The 14,013-nt window shown below is 44.2% G+C and overlaps 1 protein-coding gene across 1 annotated transcript in view; it reads right to left on the bottom strand.

Moving 5' to 3' along the window:
* The window catches only part of LOC115466151, a 168,293-nt gene that overhangs the window by 30,265 nt on the left and 124,015 nt on the right, over window positions 1–14,013 (bottom strand). The window contains exons 20-21 of the mRNA XM_030197264.1: window positions 10,424–10,519; window positions 8,245–8,400 (exon numbers count right to left, since the gene is read on the bottom strand). Coding sequence (XP_030053124.1) covers window positions 8,245–8,400; window positions 10,424–10,519 — 252 coding nt within the window. The remainder of the gene's footprint in view (window positions 1–8,244; window positions 8,401–10,423; window positions 10,520–14,013) is intronic.

Here is a 14,013-nt window from a genome sequence, read left to right as displayed (position 1 = left end):
GCAATCTGTCCCTAAAATCGAGTGTAGTACCGGAAGACTGGAGGGTAGCCAATGTTACTCCGATTTTTAAGAAGGGTTCCAGAGGAGATCCGGGAAATTATAGACCGGTGAGTCTGACGTCGGTGCCGGGCAAGATGGTGGAGGCTATTATTAAGAATAAAATTGCAGAGCATATACAAAAACATGGACTGATGAGACAAAGTCAGCACGGATTTAGTGAAGGGAAGTCTTGCCTCACCAATCTAATGCATTTTTTTGAGGGGGTAAGCAAACATGTGGACAATGGGGAGCCGGTTGATATTGTATATCTGGATTTTCAGAAGGCGTTTGACAAAGTGCCGCACGAAAGACTCCTGAAGAAATTGCTGAGTCATGGAATCGGAGGTAGGGTATTATTATGGATTAAGAACTGGTTGAAAGATAGGAAGCAGAGAGTAGGATTGCGTGGCCAGTATTCTCAGTGGAGGAGGGTAGTTAGTGGGGTCCCGCAGGGGTCTGTGCTGGGTCCGTTGCTTTTTAATGTATTTATAAATGACCTAGAGATGGGAATAACTAGTGAGGTAATTAAATTCGCCGATGACACAAAATTATTCAGGGTCGTCAAGTCGCAGGAGGAATGTGAACGATTACAGGAGGACCTTGCGAGACTGGGAGAATGGGCGTGCAAGTGGCAGATGAAGTTCAATGTTGACAAGTGCAAAGTGATGCATGTGGGTAAGAGGAACCCGAATTATAGCTACGTCTTGCAAGGTTCCGCGTTAGGAGTTACGGATCAAGAAAGGGATCTGGGTGTCGTCGTCGATGATACGCTGAAACCTTCTGCTCAGTGTGCTGCTGCGGCTAGGAAAGCGAATAGAATGTTGGGTGTTATTAGGAAGGGTATGGAGTCCAGGTGTGCGGATGTTATAATGCCGTTGTATCGCTCCATGGTGCGACCGCACCTGGAGTATTGTGTTCAGTACTGGTCTCCGTATCTCAAAAAAGATATAGTAGAATTGGAAAAGGTACAGCGAAGGGCGACGAAAATGATAGTGGGGATGGGACGACTTTCCTATGAAGAGAGGCTGAGAAGGCTAGGGCTTTTCAGCTTGGAGAAGAGACGGCTGAGGGGAGATATGATAGAAGTGTATAAAATAATGAGTGGAATGGATCGGGTGGATGTGAAGCGACTGTTCACGCTATCCAAAAATACTAGGACTAGAGGGCATGAGTTGAAGCTACAGTGTGGTAAATTTAAAACGAATCGGAGAAAATTTTTCTTCCCCCAACGTGTAATTAGACTCTGGAATTCGTTGCCGGAGAACGTGGTACGGGCGGTTAGCTTGACGGAGTTTAAAAAGGGGTTAGATAGATTCCTAAAGGACAAGTCCATAGACCGCTATTAAATGGACTTGGAAAAATTCCGCATTTTTAGGTATAACTTGTCTGGAATGTTTTTACGTTTGGGGAGCGTGCCAGGTGCCCTTGACCTGGATTGGCCACTGTCGGTGACAGGATGCTGGGCTAGATGGACCTTTGGTCTTTCCCAGTATGGCACTACTTATGTACTTATGTACTTATGTTCTCTCCCCCCTATGGTTATGCCAGTGAACCCTGGGTTAGATCGGACCCTTGATGCAAACGGTTCCATAACCATGGCGAACAATAGCGGAGAAAGAGGGCAGCCCTGCCTTGTACCCCTATGCAATGCAAACATACCAGAGTTACCCCCGTTAACTCTAATACACGCCTTGGGTGAGCTATAGAACGCTTGTATCCACCCTCTAAACTGCGGCCCTATCCCAAAGGTCTCCAACACTTTATACATGAAGGGCCAGTGGACCCTATCGAAAGCTTTTTCAGCGTCCAGACTCAAAAGACATAGTGGCCTACCTAGTTTTTTAGCTAGATACATGATATCGAGTACTCTCCGCGTGTTGTCTGTTACCTTACGGTGTGAGACAAAGCCCACTTGATCAGGATGTATTATTGCAGGGAGTAAAGGGCCCAGCCTATTAGCCAAGACCTTTGCTAGTATTTTGGCATCGGCATTCAAGACCGAGATAGGGCGGTACGATCCACAATCCGCATGGTCTTTATCAGGCTTAGGTAGCACAGCTATCCATGCCTCCAGCATAGAGGAAGGAAGCGACTCCCCCTTCCCAATTTGGTTAAACAACTCAGCCAGAAGTGGTGCTAACTCAGGGGCAAATTTCTTATAAAATTCGTTCGGGAGGCCGTCCAACCCTGGGGACTTACAAGATGGCAAATGTTGAATTGCTTGCTGAATTTCAACCGATGAAACAGGTTCCTCCAAAGTTGCTCTCTGTTGAACTGTCAACGAGGCAAGGTCGCTCTCAGCTAAGTATTCTGTAATGGAGTCCACAGAAGGGTTAATTTCCCTAGCGTACAACTCCTGGTAAAATTCAGCAAAACGCCGCCGCACGTCCTCCGACGTATTCAGAATATCCCCCCGTTTCCCCCGAATACGTGTAACTGCACGCAACACCTTTTGCTTGCGCAACCGTATGGCCAAGAGTCTACCTGCTTTGTTAGTAAATTCATACGCCCGGGCTGTCATTTTGGATTGAAGCTGGCTTAAGTGTTCTGAGTAAATAGAGTCTAGCTGAAGTCGCTGATTGCGCAGTTCCTCCAGAGTAGCCTGGGAACCACATACCTTATGTCTCGCTTCCAGCGCCCGAATCTTGTCCAAACATTGTGCCAGTTGTTTCCTACGTATCCTAGCACGTTGGCTAGCTATCTTTAAAAAATAGCCCCTGGATACTGCTTTCATTGTATCCCACACAATACTAAGGGAGGGTCCCGACTCTTTGTTCAATTCCAGGTATTCCTTCAACACCCTCCTATAGCCCTCCACTACCTCACCCTCCTGCAGCACACTGGCATTAAGTGCCCATCTCTGGTCTTTAACCTCCACCTTAATAGAAGGCAGCGTCACCCAGACAGGCGCATGGTCAGAAATCGTCACGTTCCCTATGCCTGCCCTCGGGCCCCGCTCTGAGAGCGTTACATCAAGGAAGATATAGTCAATACGGGAGTAAGAAGCATGTACTGAAGAGAAGTAGGTATAGTCCCTCACTTGTGGATAACTGAGCCTCCATACATCAAGGGTTCCCAAAGAAAGGGCCAGCGATCCTAAGGCCATAGAGTCCCTATTCCCCCCAGGCTGGGCAGTTCCAGACCGGTCTAATACCGGATCCATGACCCCATTAAAGTCACCCCCCAAAATCAGAGAGCCCCGGGCGAATGCAGCTAAAAGGTTCTTCACCTTAGTGTAAAATGCCCCTTGGTGGTCATTAGGTGCGTATATTGAGGCTAGAGTTATATCCACTTGGTCTATGGTTATGTGCAGAAACAAAAAACGCCCCCCAGGGTCCCGTTTAATTTTAACTATTTGGGCAGATACCTGTTTGTGGATCAAGACCGCCACACCCCTTTTCCTAGAACCATCTACAGAGGAGGCAAAGAAAACCCTAGAGTATTGTGGCTGGGATAGGAGTCTCTCATCCCGCTGACGGAGGTGCGTCTCCTGCAACAGTACTATATGAGGCTTCAAGTGTTGGAGTTCTTTAAATAGTTTTTGCCGTTTTTGGGGCATGTTCAAACCTTTCACATTATATGATAAGACCTTTATATCTGCACTCATAGCTGACATCTAAGACTGGGCGGACATTCCATCGTAGCCCAGTGAATGCTTCTACGTTCTTCAACTCTCACTTTGTGCAAGTCCGGACCCCTCATTTTCTTTTTAAATAATCCCTAACATTTGATTTGCCTTTTTAGCATCTGTGGCACACTATGCTTAAAATTTCCATAACGTAACGTGTCATTTATATTCCGCTAACTCTCTATATGGTTCAAAGCAAACATCAAAATGAGAAAAGAAATCAGCACATTTACAATAAATATTTCTTAAACAAATATGACTTTAAACAGAGAGATGGGATTTCAAAGTTCTTAATTCTTTTGGTAAAGAGGACCATATCTGAATAGCCTGATGATAAACTGAATTCACCAAAACCTTATTATAGCGAACTCCAGACACCGAAGTAAATTAAACAAGAGTCACAGGACCTGGAAGATCTAATGCCCTAGGGAATGAAAACAGGCCAATTAAATAATCCGGACTAGTACCTTCAAATACTTTGCAAACTGTACAAGCCAACCTAAAATTAATACGAGCCTGCAAAGGCAACCGGTGCAAGTGGATCAAGGCAAGGGTAGCTTTGTCAAATTTCTTTAAGTGAAGAATTAATTTTGCTGTGGCATTTTGAAGTACTTCAACCCCTATACTGGAATGAAGTCTAACCGCTATTGTTGAGTACAAGCTATTGCAGTAATCCAGGTGTGACAAGATGAGTGCCTAAGCCATTAATGAAAAATGTTCTTCAGTAAACAGATACCCAATAGTGCGGAGCTGACAAAATTTTAAGAAAACACTTCTCACAATACAATTTACCTGTCAGGGGCGGCTCGCCTCTTCCCTTTACTGCGGGTGCCTGAGCCTCTAACAAAACAGGAAGTTACATCAGAGAGGTGGCTGAAGTAAAGGGAAGAGGCAGGTGCCGGCGGCAGGGCAATGTATGGGAATCACTGCTGGCAGCAGGGCAGCTTATGGGAATCGCTTTCTCTGCCGGCTTTTGGAATGTCACAAAACAACAGGTAAATGCCACAAACGGGCTGGAGGAAGGAAGGGGGAGATGCCTCTTTCCAAAGAGTGCTGCCTGAGGCCCCTGCCTAAAGTGGCCTAATGGTCGGGCTGCCCCTGTTACTTGTGGTTCGAAGGACAATGTTTTGTTCAGGAATCCCAGAACTTTTTCTTAGGTGCTGAGACCTAACTCAGAACTCAGCATTTTGTACCTGTAGTTGGGATTTTTTTTCCTCCTTATGTACATCGCTTTGCACTTATCCACATTAAATTTCATCTGCCACTTAGATGCCCAGTCTCAGTCTCACAAGATTCTTCTGCAAATCCTCATAAGTCTACACTATCTTGATGACTCTGAATAATTTTGTGCCATCTGCAAATCTGATCACCCCATTTATTCCTCCTTTTACACAGGTCCCAGAACAGATCCACGGGGCACTCCACTGTTAACCTTTATCCATTTGTACAACTGACCATCTAGTCCAGGGGTAGGCAACTCCGGTCCTCGAGAGCCGCAGGCAGGTCAGGTTTTCAGGATATCCACAATGAATATGCATGAGATAGATTTGCATACCATGGAGGCATATTCATTGTGGATATCCTGAAAACCTGACCTGCCTGCGGCTCTCGAGGACCGGAGTTGCCTACCCCTGATCTAGTCTTATTCTGTTTCCTGTCTTTTAACCAGCTATCAGTCTCTTGTTCCATGACACTTCTTAATTTCCTGCTTGCCTTTGGCAGGGAGTCTGGGACTGCAGTTGCAGTAGATGTACCTGTCCTCTCTTCTGTTTTTCACAAACCTCTGTCAATTGTAATGTCTCCCTTTCTTGTGTCTCTGGTTTTTAATGTACTGCTGATTGTTATGTCTACCATTTTGGATACATGTATTATAAAACAATGAAGGATAGTATAACAAATGCAATAAATAAAAATGAATAAAATACAAATACACTACATTTAACTGGCTCACCTTTACCCACATTTATTTACACTTTCAAAAAAGAAACCTAAAAAATTGGTAAGGCAATACTTCCCTTTGCTAAATCCATACTAACTGGCTCGTTTTGTTTTTTTCTAGAATAGTTTCTATCATTTTGCACAGAACTCAATCAGGCTCACTAACATAGTAGATAACGGCACATAAAGACCTGTATGGCCCATCCAATCTGCCCAACAAGATTCTCATAGTATAAGGTACGATGTGATCCTACGTATGTATATACTTGATCTCGATTTGTCCTTTCCATTTTCACTACACAGACCATAGTCTGCCCAGCACTGACCTTGTTCTCCAGTTACTGAAGCTCAATCTGTCCAGCTATGATCACGGCACAGACCACAGAAGTCTGGCCAGCTCTGGCTTTGCTTTCCAGTTACTTCTGTTGCCATTTAATCACTGCTAAGCTTGTTTGGGTCCATGTCTTCTATACAGGATTCCTTTGTGTTTATCCCTAGGCTATAATTTTCTGGATCAGCACTACAGCTTTTTTAAAATTTGGCATTAGTCTTGGCCACCTTCCACTTTTCAGGTACTGTACCTGTTTTAAATATTAGGTTACAGATTACAAGTAGTAAGTTAGCAATTTCATACTTGAGTTAGAATACCATCTGGTCCTGCTGATTTGTTAGTCTTTGGTTTGTCAATTTGTTCTATTATATCTTACATATTTACAGTGATTTCCTTTAGATGCTTCAAAACATCAGCATTAAAAAATACTTCTGGGGTGGGTATATCCCCAACATTTTCCTCAGTAAAAACGGTGGCAAAGAATTCATTTATCTTTTCAGCTATTTATTATATTGCCTTTCCTGAGAACTCCTTTATCCCTTGACTTTCCAGTGGTACAACTGACTACCTCATAGGCTTTTTGCTTTGACCATATGAAAAGTTATTTAGGGCCCTGTGGCGAAAGAGTAGGTTTCCAAGCCTATGACCTGTATTATTTCATGAAGTGCATTTCTCTTATTTGGCCAGCAGGAGGTGATTGTCTTTTATTTGAAAAGTTGTTACAGAACTGTCAGTTTCTTCTTCCCGCCAAAAGCTGTTAGCTTAAGCTGTGAGACAGGTAACTTTTTAGGGGAATGGAAAGAGAAGGTTTTCTTCTTCTGAGACCCTGTGTACAGTTACACTTCATAACCTTCATATCTTGTTCCTGAACGCCACAGGTACCACTTAAGTAGTAAACAAATGTTTAGTTTTATATTTGATCCATATTCAGTTGTTTGTTATTGCCTGTTCTTTTCCATCTGCTTTATATGGTTCACTGTTCTACTCTGACAGTAAACCCTGATTAGTTTATTGACTCTGCTATCCTGGACTAAGAATCCTGGTGGTTTTTGTGTTTTGGTCTGTGAGTGCTGTCTGGGAACCGTGGGACCACTGAGATTGTGGCCCCAGTAACCTAGAAATCACCGGGGAATAACCTGAGAGTGGGAGACTCGCCCAGAGGCAAGTGACCACCAGGGAATTTTGTTGGGGGGAGGGGGAGGGAGGTGGTCCACTGGACCACCAGGGTTTTTTTTGTGCAAGCAGTCGGTAGGGTGGAGGGTGCTAGTGTAGAGCACAAACGGCAGGTGCAGGCAGACCTGAGCTGTGCTGGGGACAGAACCTCCCAGGTGGCCACAAGGTTAGCCCCAGGCAGGTGGCTAGGCATTTTGTCATAGGCCCCTTTTATAAAGCCATGCTAGCACGGGAGGGCATAGGAATTGAATGGGCTTCCTCTCATTTGCTGTGCTGGGGAATCGCTAGTGCGGTTTAGTAAAAGAGGCCTTTAATTATTGTTTACCTCTATAGTGAGCTTCTTTTCAAAGTCCCTCTTAGCCTGCCTTTTTTACATCTAACTTACCAGTGCTTACGCTCATCTTATTTTCCTCATTTAGATTTGCTTTCCATTTTTTAAGATGATGCCTTTTGCTGTTTACTGTTTCTTTTACATCTTTGACTTCTCTTAATGCATGGAATATTTGTTACCAGGGTTTCTAAAATGGCCATGTCCCATGTACACTTTTGACCCTGGCAATTGCTCTTTTTAATTTTTCTTTCCAATTTCCTCTTTTCATCAGTCTTCTTTTTTTAAATGCTAGTGCAGTAATTTTCTCTACATTTGATCTTAAATGATTAAATTAAATTTTATTGCATTATAATTACCATTATTAAGCGGAACTACCAGCTTTATCCCTTGCACCAGGTTCTCTTTTCCACAGAGAACTACATCCAAAGTAGCTCCCACCGCTTGATAGTTCCACGAACCAGCTGCTGCATGAAGTAGTCATTCATTTTGGTATTGGTATTTAGGAACCTTGCCTCCCTAGAAATGATGCAAAGTTACATGAGTCGCTCTGAGTATGCCTGAGCAGCTGGTTTGTCTGTATCACTAGGACTTGATTTTAGGCTATCCCTTTCCCTTTTGCCCAGGGTATTCGCCACTTTATCCAGTAATAGTCCTGCCCCTCACAATGAAGTTTTTGTGTTTTTTTTGTTTGCTAGTGTGCCCCTACTGAAAAACAGTGATAATGTATTTGAAATGAACAGTGGATCTACACCGTGGTGGTTCTATAAAAGTCATATGTTAAGAAAATGTAACAAAAATTCTCACTGTCAGCAGAGGGATTCCTCTTGTCCATGGAGGGATTCCTCTTCTTGCTGGCCAGTACTGAAGTTTTGTCTGTCCGACAGGGCATGCCCCCCTCCAAGGTGAGATCAATGCACTGCATGCTGGGCTCACATTCCTGCCCATGGTATGTTTTCTTGCCTGACCAGTGTGATTGGAGGGGGCGGGGGGGAGAGGAGGAAGAAGAGACAGATTTTCACTCAAATAAATCTTCACTGAATTCAAGTCACTCACAGATTTTTGTTATGATCTTTAGCAAATTAGTTTTTGTGGGTTTTTATCATGTGCACTGTGATTCTTCATTGTGCCTTGGCATTTTTGTTTTCTCCACTGTAAACTTCCTCACCCTTGCAAACTTTTCAGATACCATACCAGTGACCTCTTCACCTCTGCAGTGTTCTTCCGTTCTCGGCAGCTGGGAGGTTCTCCTTTATGTAAACCAGGACTGAATGGGTTAAACCTGTTGCCTTGATTAAAAATGGAGGCATTTCCTATTATTCTTTAGGAGGCCAGGGTTTAGCAGTTAACCCAGGTAGGGGGAAGGGGGGGATTTCTCTGCACACAGCAAGATTAAAGGGTGACATCATCCAGATTGTGCTAACATGGATTTTCTCAGATCTTCTCCTGGGTTTTTCTGAGCATGTCCATGAATTCCTGAACAGTCACTATTCTCACAAATCTATCTGGATTTATCTCAAGTGTAAATTTTCCAGTACTAAGGGCTGCCCTATATCCATAATTTAACACAATGGGGATAATTTTAAAAGGCATCTCTGAGAAGCAGATGCACAAAGCTTACCGTGCTGGGAACATTTGCTTTAGACTGGCTGTAGCCAGTCTAAAGCAAACGTTATTTAGCCAGTAATGCACAAAGGGTTATTCTGTGGCTCTAACGTGTGCCGTCAGCAGCCACCGAGAACCCCATGCAAATGTATTACAATGAGCTCATTATTATTCTAATAAGCATTCCAGGGGATGCACAGCTCCAGAGTGCCTAGCTCTAATGAGCAAATTTCACAGCCGCTCTGGAGCTGTCGGAGAGAACGGAAGAGCAAGCAGACAGCTGCAAAGGCTGCCTCTTTCCCACGCTGACCCCTGCAAGAAATTCCCTGGTGGTCCAGTGGACCCCCGGACCTCCCCTCTAAAACAATCCATTGGTAGTTCAGCGGACCACAACCCCTTCCACAAATTACCCTGGTGGTCTAGTGACCCCCTACCTGGTACTTTAAAAAAGCTGGACAGGAGCAACACCTCCTCCATCGGGTCCCACTGCTTTCAAAATAACAGCACCTAGACCCTGCCCAGTGCATTCTGGGATACACCAGGTGGGGCTAAACACCATATAAGGAGTTTTTCTCCTTATATGGTGCTTAGCCCTGCCCAGAATGCATGTAGGGGCTGGGCACCACCATGTTGAAAGCGGCACGGCTCGAGACGGGAGGTATTACTCCTACCCCAATTTTTTAAGGTACCGGGGGGGGGGGGGTCACTAAACAACCAGGGAATTTTGTTGGGGGGGAGGGTCGGGTCAGGATGTGGTCCACTGGACCACCAGGGTTTTTTGTGCAAGCAATGTCAAATGCATTTGACAGCTTTGAATCACAAACAGCGACCGATGCACAAAAGGGGATAAGTGCATCTCATTTGCATGCGATCCCCTTTGTGCATTGGTTGCTGTTTGCGACTCGGTAAATTTTACCAAGGTAGCCATATAATTTGTGCATCAGGCCCCGAGAATATTAATCAGGATAAAACAGGTATGTGTCTAGCCTTAATTGCAGTGGCTCAATGTGAGCTGGCAAAAACTGAACCCCTCTGTCAATACCACGCAGAATTAGTCTTTATGAAAGATTCTGGAATTTAAGTGACAATTTTAGAACTTTCCCTTTCTAAACGTTACTGCTATTCACACACACACACCAGCCACAACCAGATACACATTTGATTCTAAAATTGTCCTCGGATTTGCTTCCTTAAAGACATATGGAATTGGAGATATAATGGGATTTGAACTCACAAATCAGGTCTTTTGGTGCTTGGTGGCATTAGTGATCAGATAACATATTCTAAAAGAAATCTTTTCACTTCGGTTCCGAGGCTCTTGTCTTTTCAGCACTGGGTTATAAGTTGAGAAGAATGAATTAGAGACAAAAAGGGCATTTACCTGTGCCTGCAGGAAGTCCCTGGCCCTCTGCAGTTTGCTGTCTTTGATGGGGGTTGCTGGAGCCATGTGCCATGTGTCTTGAGGTTGGACATATATCTGAAAGGTTGAAAGCATGGTCATGTGTTATGGGAATAATGCTGACTGAAATTCTGCCAAGGAATATATACATGGACCACTGGAGATCTGAAACACATGCGAATTCAGATCTTGAGGAAACGTGTATTCAAACTGCACTGGTGTTCAAGAAGCAAGTACAGTTTGACGTAGCTCCATAAATCTGTACCCACCAATAGCGATGTTCCAAACAAAAGCAAGAGTTTCCAAAGGTTTCAGAGCCAATTGCCAAAGCTGTACAAGGCAGGCACAGTAGTTGTGGCTATTTCTTTCTGCAAAAATTTCACAAAGTCTTAAAAGAAAAGTATGCATATAACTTTAATTTTGAAAACTGCCCAAAGAAAATGTAACCACAGAGATTTGCATCTTTTTTTTCCTTCAGTTACTTTTTTTTCAGGCAAAAATAAGACATGTAATTTTGAAAATGAAAAACTACACAAGTTGTTCATTCTCCTGCTCCAACTCTATACCAGGAATACCTCCAAGAACATGTGGGCAAAACAAGCTTACTTACTTGTAAATAGGTGTTCTTCGGCTGAAAGCAGGATACTACCATTTTGTAGATGGTGGCCCGGAGAAGCAGGAGCGAGTGGATTGCCACCGCTAGACCATCACGGATAACTTAGATTGTAAGCTCTTTGAGCAGGGACTGTCTTTCTTCTATGTTTGTGCAACGCTGCGTATGCCTTGTAGCGCTATAGAAATGCTAAATAGTAGTAGTAGTAGTAGTAACTTGTGAATTGGGGGGGAGGGGAGATCTGGGCAGGGAGGTCCCATTGGACCACCAGGGCATTTTTTAAGTTTGTAGGGGAGGGGTCCATTAGACTCTGGAACAGCTGGCAATTCTAGGATGCCGAATGAAAATCCGCTCAAGAATTACCAACTGATGCGGCTCTAACTGTCTCTTGGCATCATTGGTCTTCTTAAAGACTCAATCCTGTCCATCTTCATCCATATAGACTTACAGCCCCTTTTTTCAGGTACTACTATACACAGACTCCTGAGGCAGACACTTTGCCAAAACACGGTGCCGTGCCCAGTCCAACTCTAATACTGAATAAAGACCATACTTCTTCATCATGTCTCCTTGGAGTTTTGGAAGAGTCTTGTTGATCACACTACACCCTTGTTTTAGCAAACTTTCCTTTAGACCACAATTGTATGCAAATTTATCTCATGCATACTCGTGATTCTATCACGTCAAATGCTGAGAGCAGTCATGATGTGCTCAGTGCTCTAATGCGGCTGAGAAGATCTCCTGAAGAAGCTATGTGAAACACGGCCAGTGTAGAGACCCATCATGTTATGAATGAATATGTGAATCCAGATGGTGGTTTCATTGGAAGTCGTCCCAAGTGAAGATTTGGTTTTATTAACAATATAATACTTATATTGCTGTGGTATGATTTCAACTTTGGATCATAAACTTTTTTGATCAATCAACAAGTAGGTTACGATATATCCAGTCTTGGGACATTGATTCAACATTGGATGAATATACTGGAGTGACGATTAGTTGTTCGGTTAAAGCACTATGGACACTTGAATAACAGTGAATATCCCTATATATGATCAACTGGGATCAGAAAATATATTAATGTTTACGGATATTTGAACAAACGGTTCTACTCACTTTCTGTGAGAATTAGGAAATGTAATGTAATATCCGTAGTATGTTCACTGTTAGTGTGTTGTTGCGATAGGAATTTTCAGTGTCTAAGCCCTCTGTGAGAATGTATGGTGAAGAGTGTTGAGTAATAAATGTGTTAATTATGATTAAACGTGTATACGTTATTATAAAGTGATACATTAATGTTAAGAGTCCCACAATAAAGTAGATTATTATATATAGGTGACTACTTTAGGTAATCTTTATCCCCTATTGAGATAGCAATGCATATTCATTGTGGATATCCTAGAAACCTGACTAGCTGGGTGTATCCCGAGGACTGGGTTGAGAACCCCAGCTTGAGACCACATATATATTACTAGCCGTTATGCCCGTTAAAATGGGCGAGATTTCCAGCTACCCTCCTCGCCAGGTCGCCACCGCCCCTCCCCCCGAGGTCGCCGCTACCGTTCCCTCCCCCCGGAGTCGCCGGCCTGGGCCCTCTCTTCGCGATTCAACTTACAGCGCCGAAACCGCAGCAGGCAGATCAGCTGAGCTGCTATTGGCCTTCCTTCTCTGCCTGTGTCCCGCCCTCGTGTGACGTAACGTCGGCGAGGGCGGGACAGAGGCAGGGAAGGAAGGCCGACGGCAGCTCAGCTGATCTGCCTGCTGCGGTTTCGGCGCTGTAAGTTGAATTGCGAAGAGAGGGCTGGGCCGGGTGGAGGGGGGGTGGCGGCGGTGACTCCGGTTGGGGGGGGGGGGAGCGGTAGCGACCTCAGCAGTTCCCTCCCTCCCTCCCCTTCGCGCAGTTTCCCTTTCTGTCCCGCCCTCGTCATCACATATTGACGCGGGGGCGGGACATAGAGGGAAAGTATCTACTGCGCATTTGCGGGTGAGTACGGTCACTCGCAATTTATATGTTTGATGTGTCAAAAAAATGCTTAAGTTACATCTGATTCGTTCAATACAATCACTATTCTCTAGTAAGGCACTAAGAACACTACAGTATTTCTACAGTAATAAGCAATCTGGATTACTGTAATTCCCTGCTCAAAGGGATTTGGCTGCTTGATTTCTGTCGTCTTCAGATCCTCCAGAATATAGCAGTGAAACTAATCTCAGCAACCAGAAAACGGGACCATGTCACTCCACTGTTACAAAGAGAACATTGGCTCCCAGTTTCTCTTAGGGTTACAAACAACTACTACTACCAACCATCATTTCTATAGTGCTACTAGATGTATGGAGAGCTGTACACATTTATATGCAGGTACTTTCTCTGTCCCTAGTGGGCTCACTAAGTTTGTGTACCTGGGGCAATGGAGGGTTAAGTGACTTGCCCAGGGACACAAGGAGCTCCAGAGGGAATTGAACCCAGGTCCCCAGGATCTCATTCCGTTGCACTAATCATTAGGCTACTCCTCCACATACAGGATACTAATCCTTGTATATAAAATTATTCACTGAAGTCCTTCTCTCACTGTCTAGACATCTCATTCTATACTCTACATCACATGCATTACACTCATTCTCAGCAGAAGTTACTGACAATTCTCTCATTTCATCATATACTAGTAAATAAGGCCCGTTTCTGACACAAATGAAACGGGCGCTAGCAAGGTTGTCCTCGGAGTGTGTATGTTTGAGACAGTGTGTGTGAGAGTGACTGTGTGAGAGAGAGAGTGAATGTGCGAGTGTGTGTGTGAGAGAGAGTGTTTCACACAGATACAGTGTATGTGAGAGAGTATGTGTGCGATACAGACTCTCTGTGAGACCGAGTGTATGAGACCGAGTGTGAGAGTGACTGAGTGACACACACAGAGTGAATGTGATACAGTGTGTGACATGGTGTGATAGACTGTGTGAG

This window comes from Microcaecilia unicolor, chromosome 1 (genome assembly GCF_901765095.1).
Source record: "Microcaecilia unicolor chromosome 1, aMicUni1.1, whole genome shotgun sequence".
Taxonomy (NCBI): domain Eukaryota; kingdom Metazoa; phylum Chordata; class Amphibia; order Gymnophiona; family Siphonopidae; genus Microcaecilia; species Microcaecilia unicolor.
The sequence above is the reverse complement of the archived record's forward strand: the minus strand, read 5'-3'. Positions and strand labels throughout refer to the sequence as shown.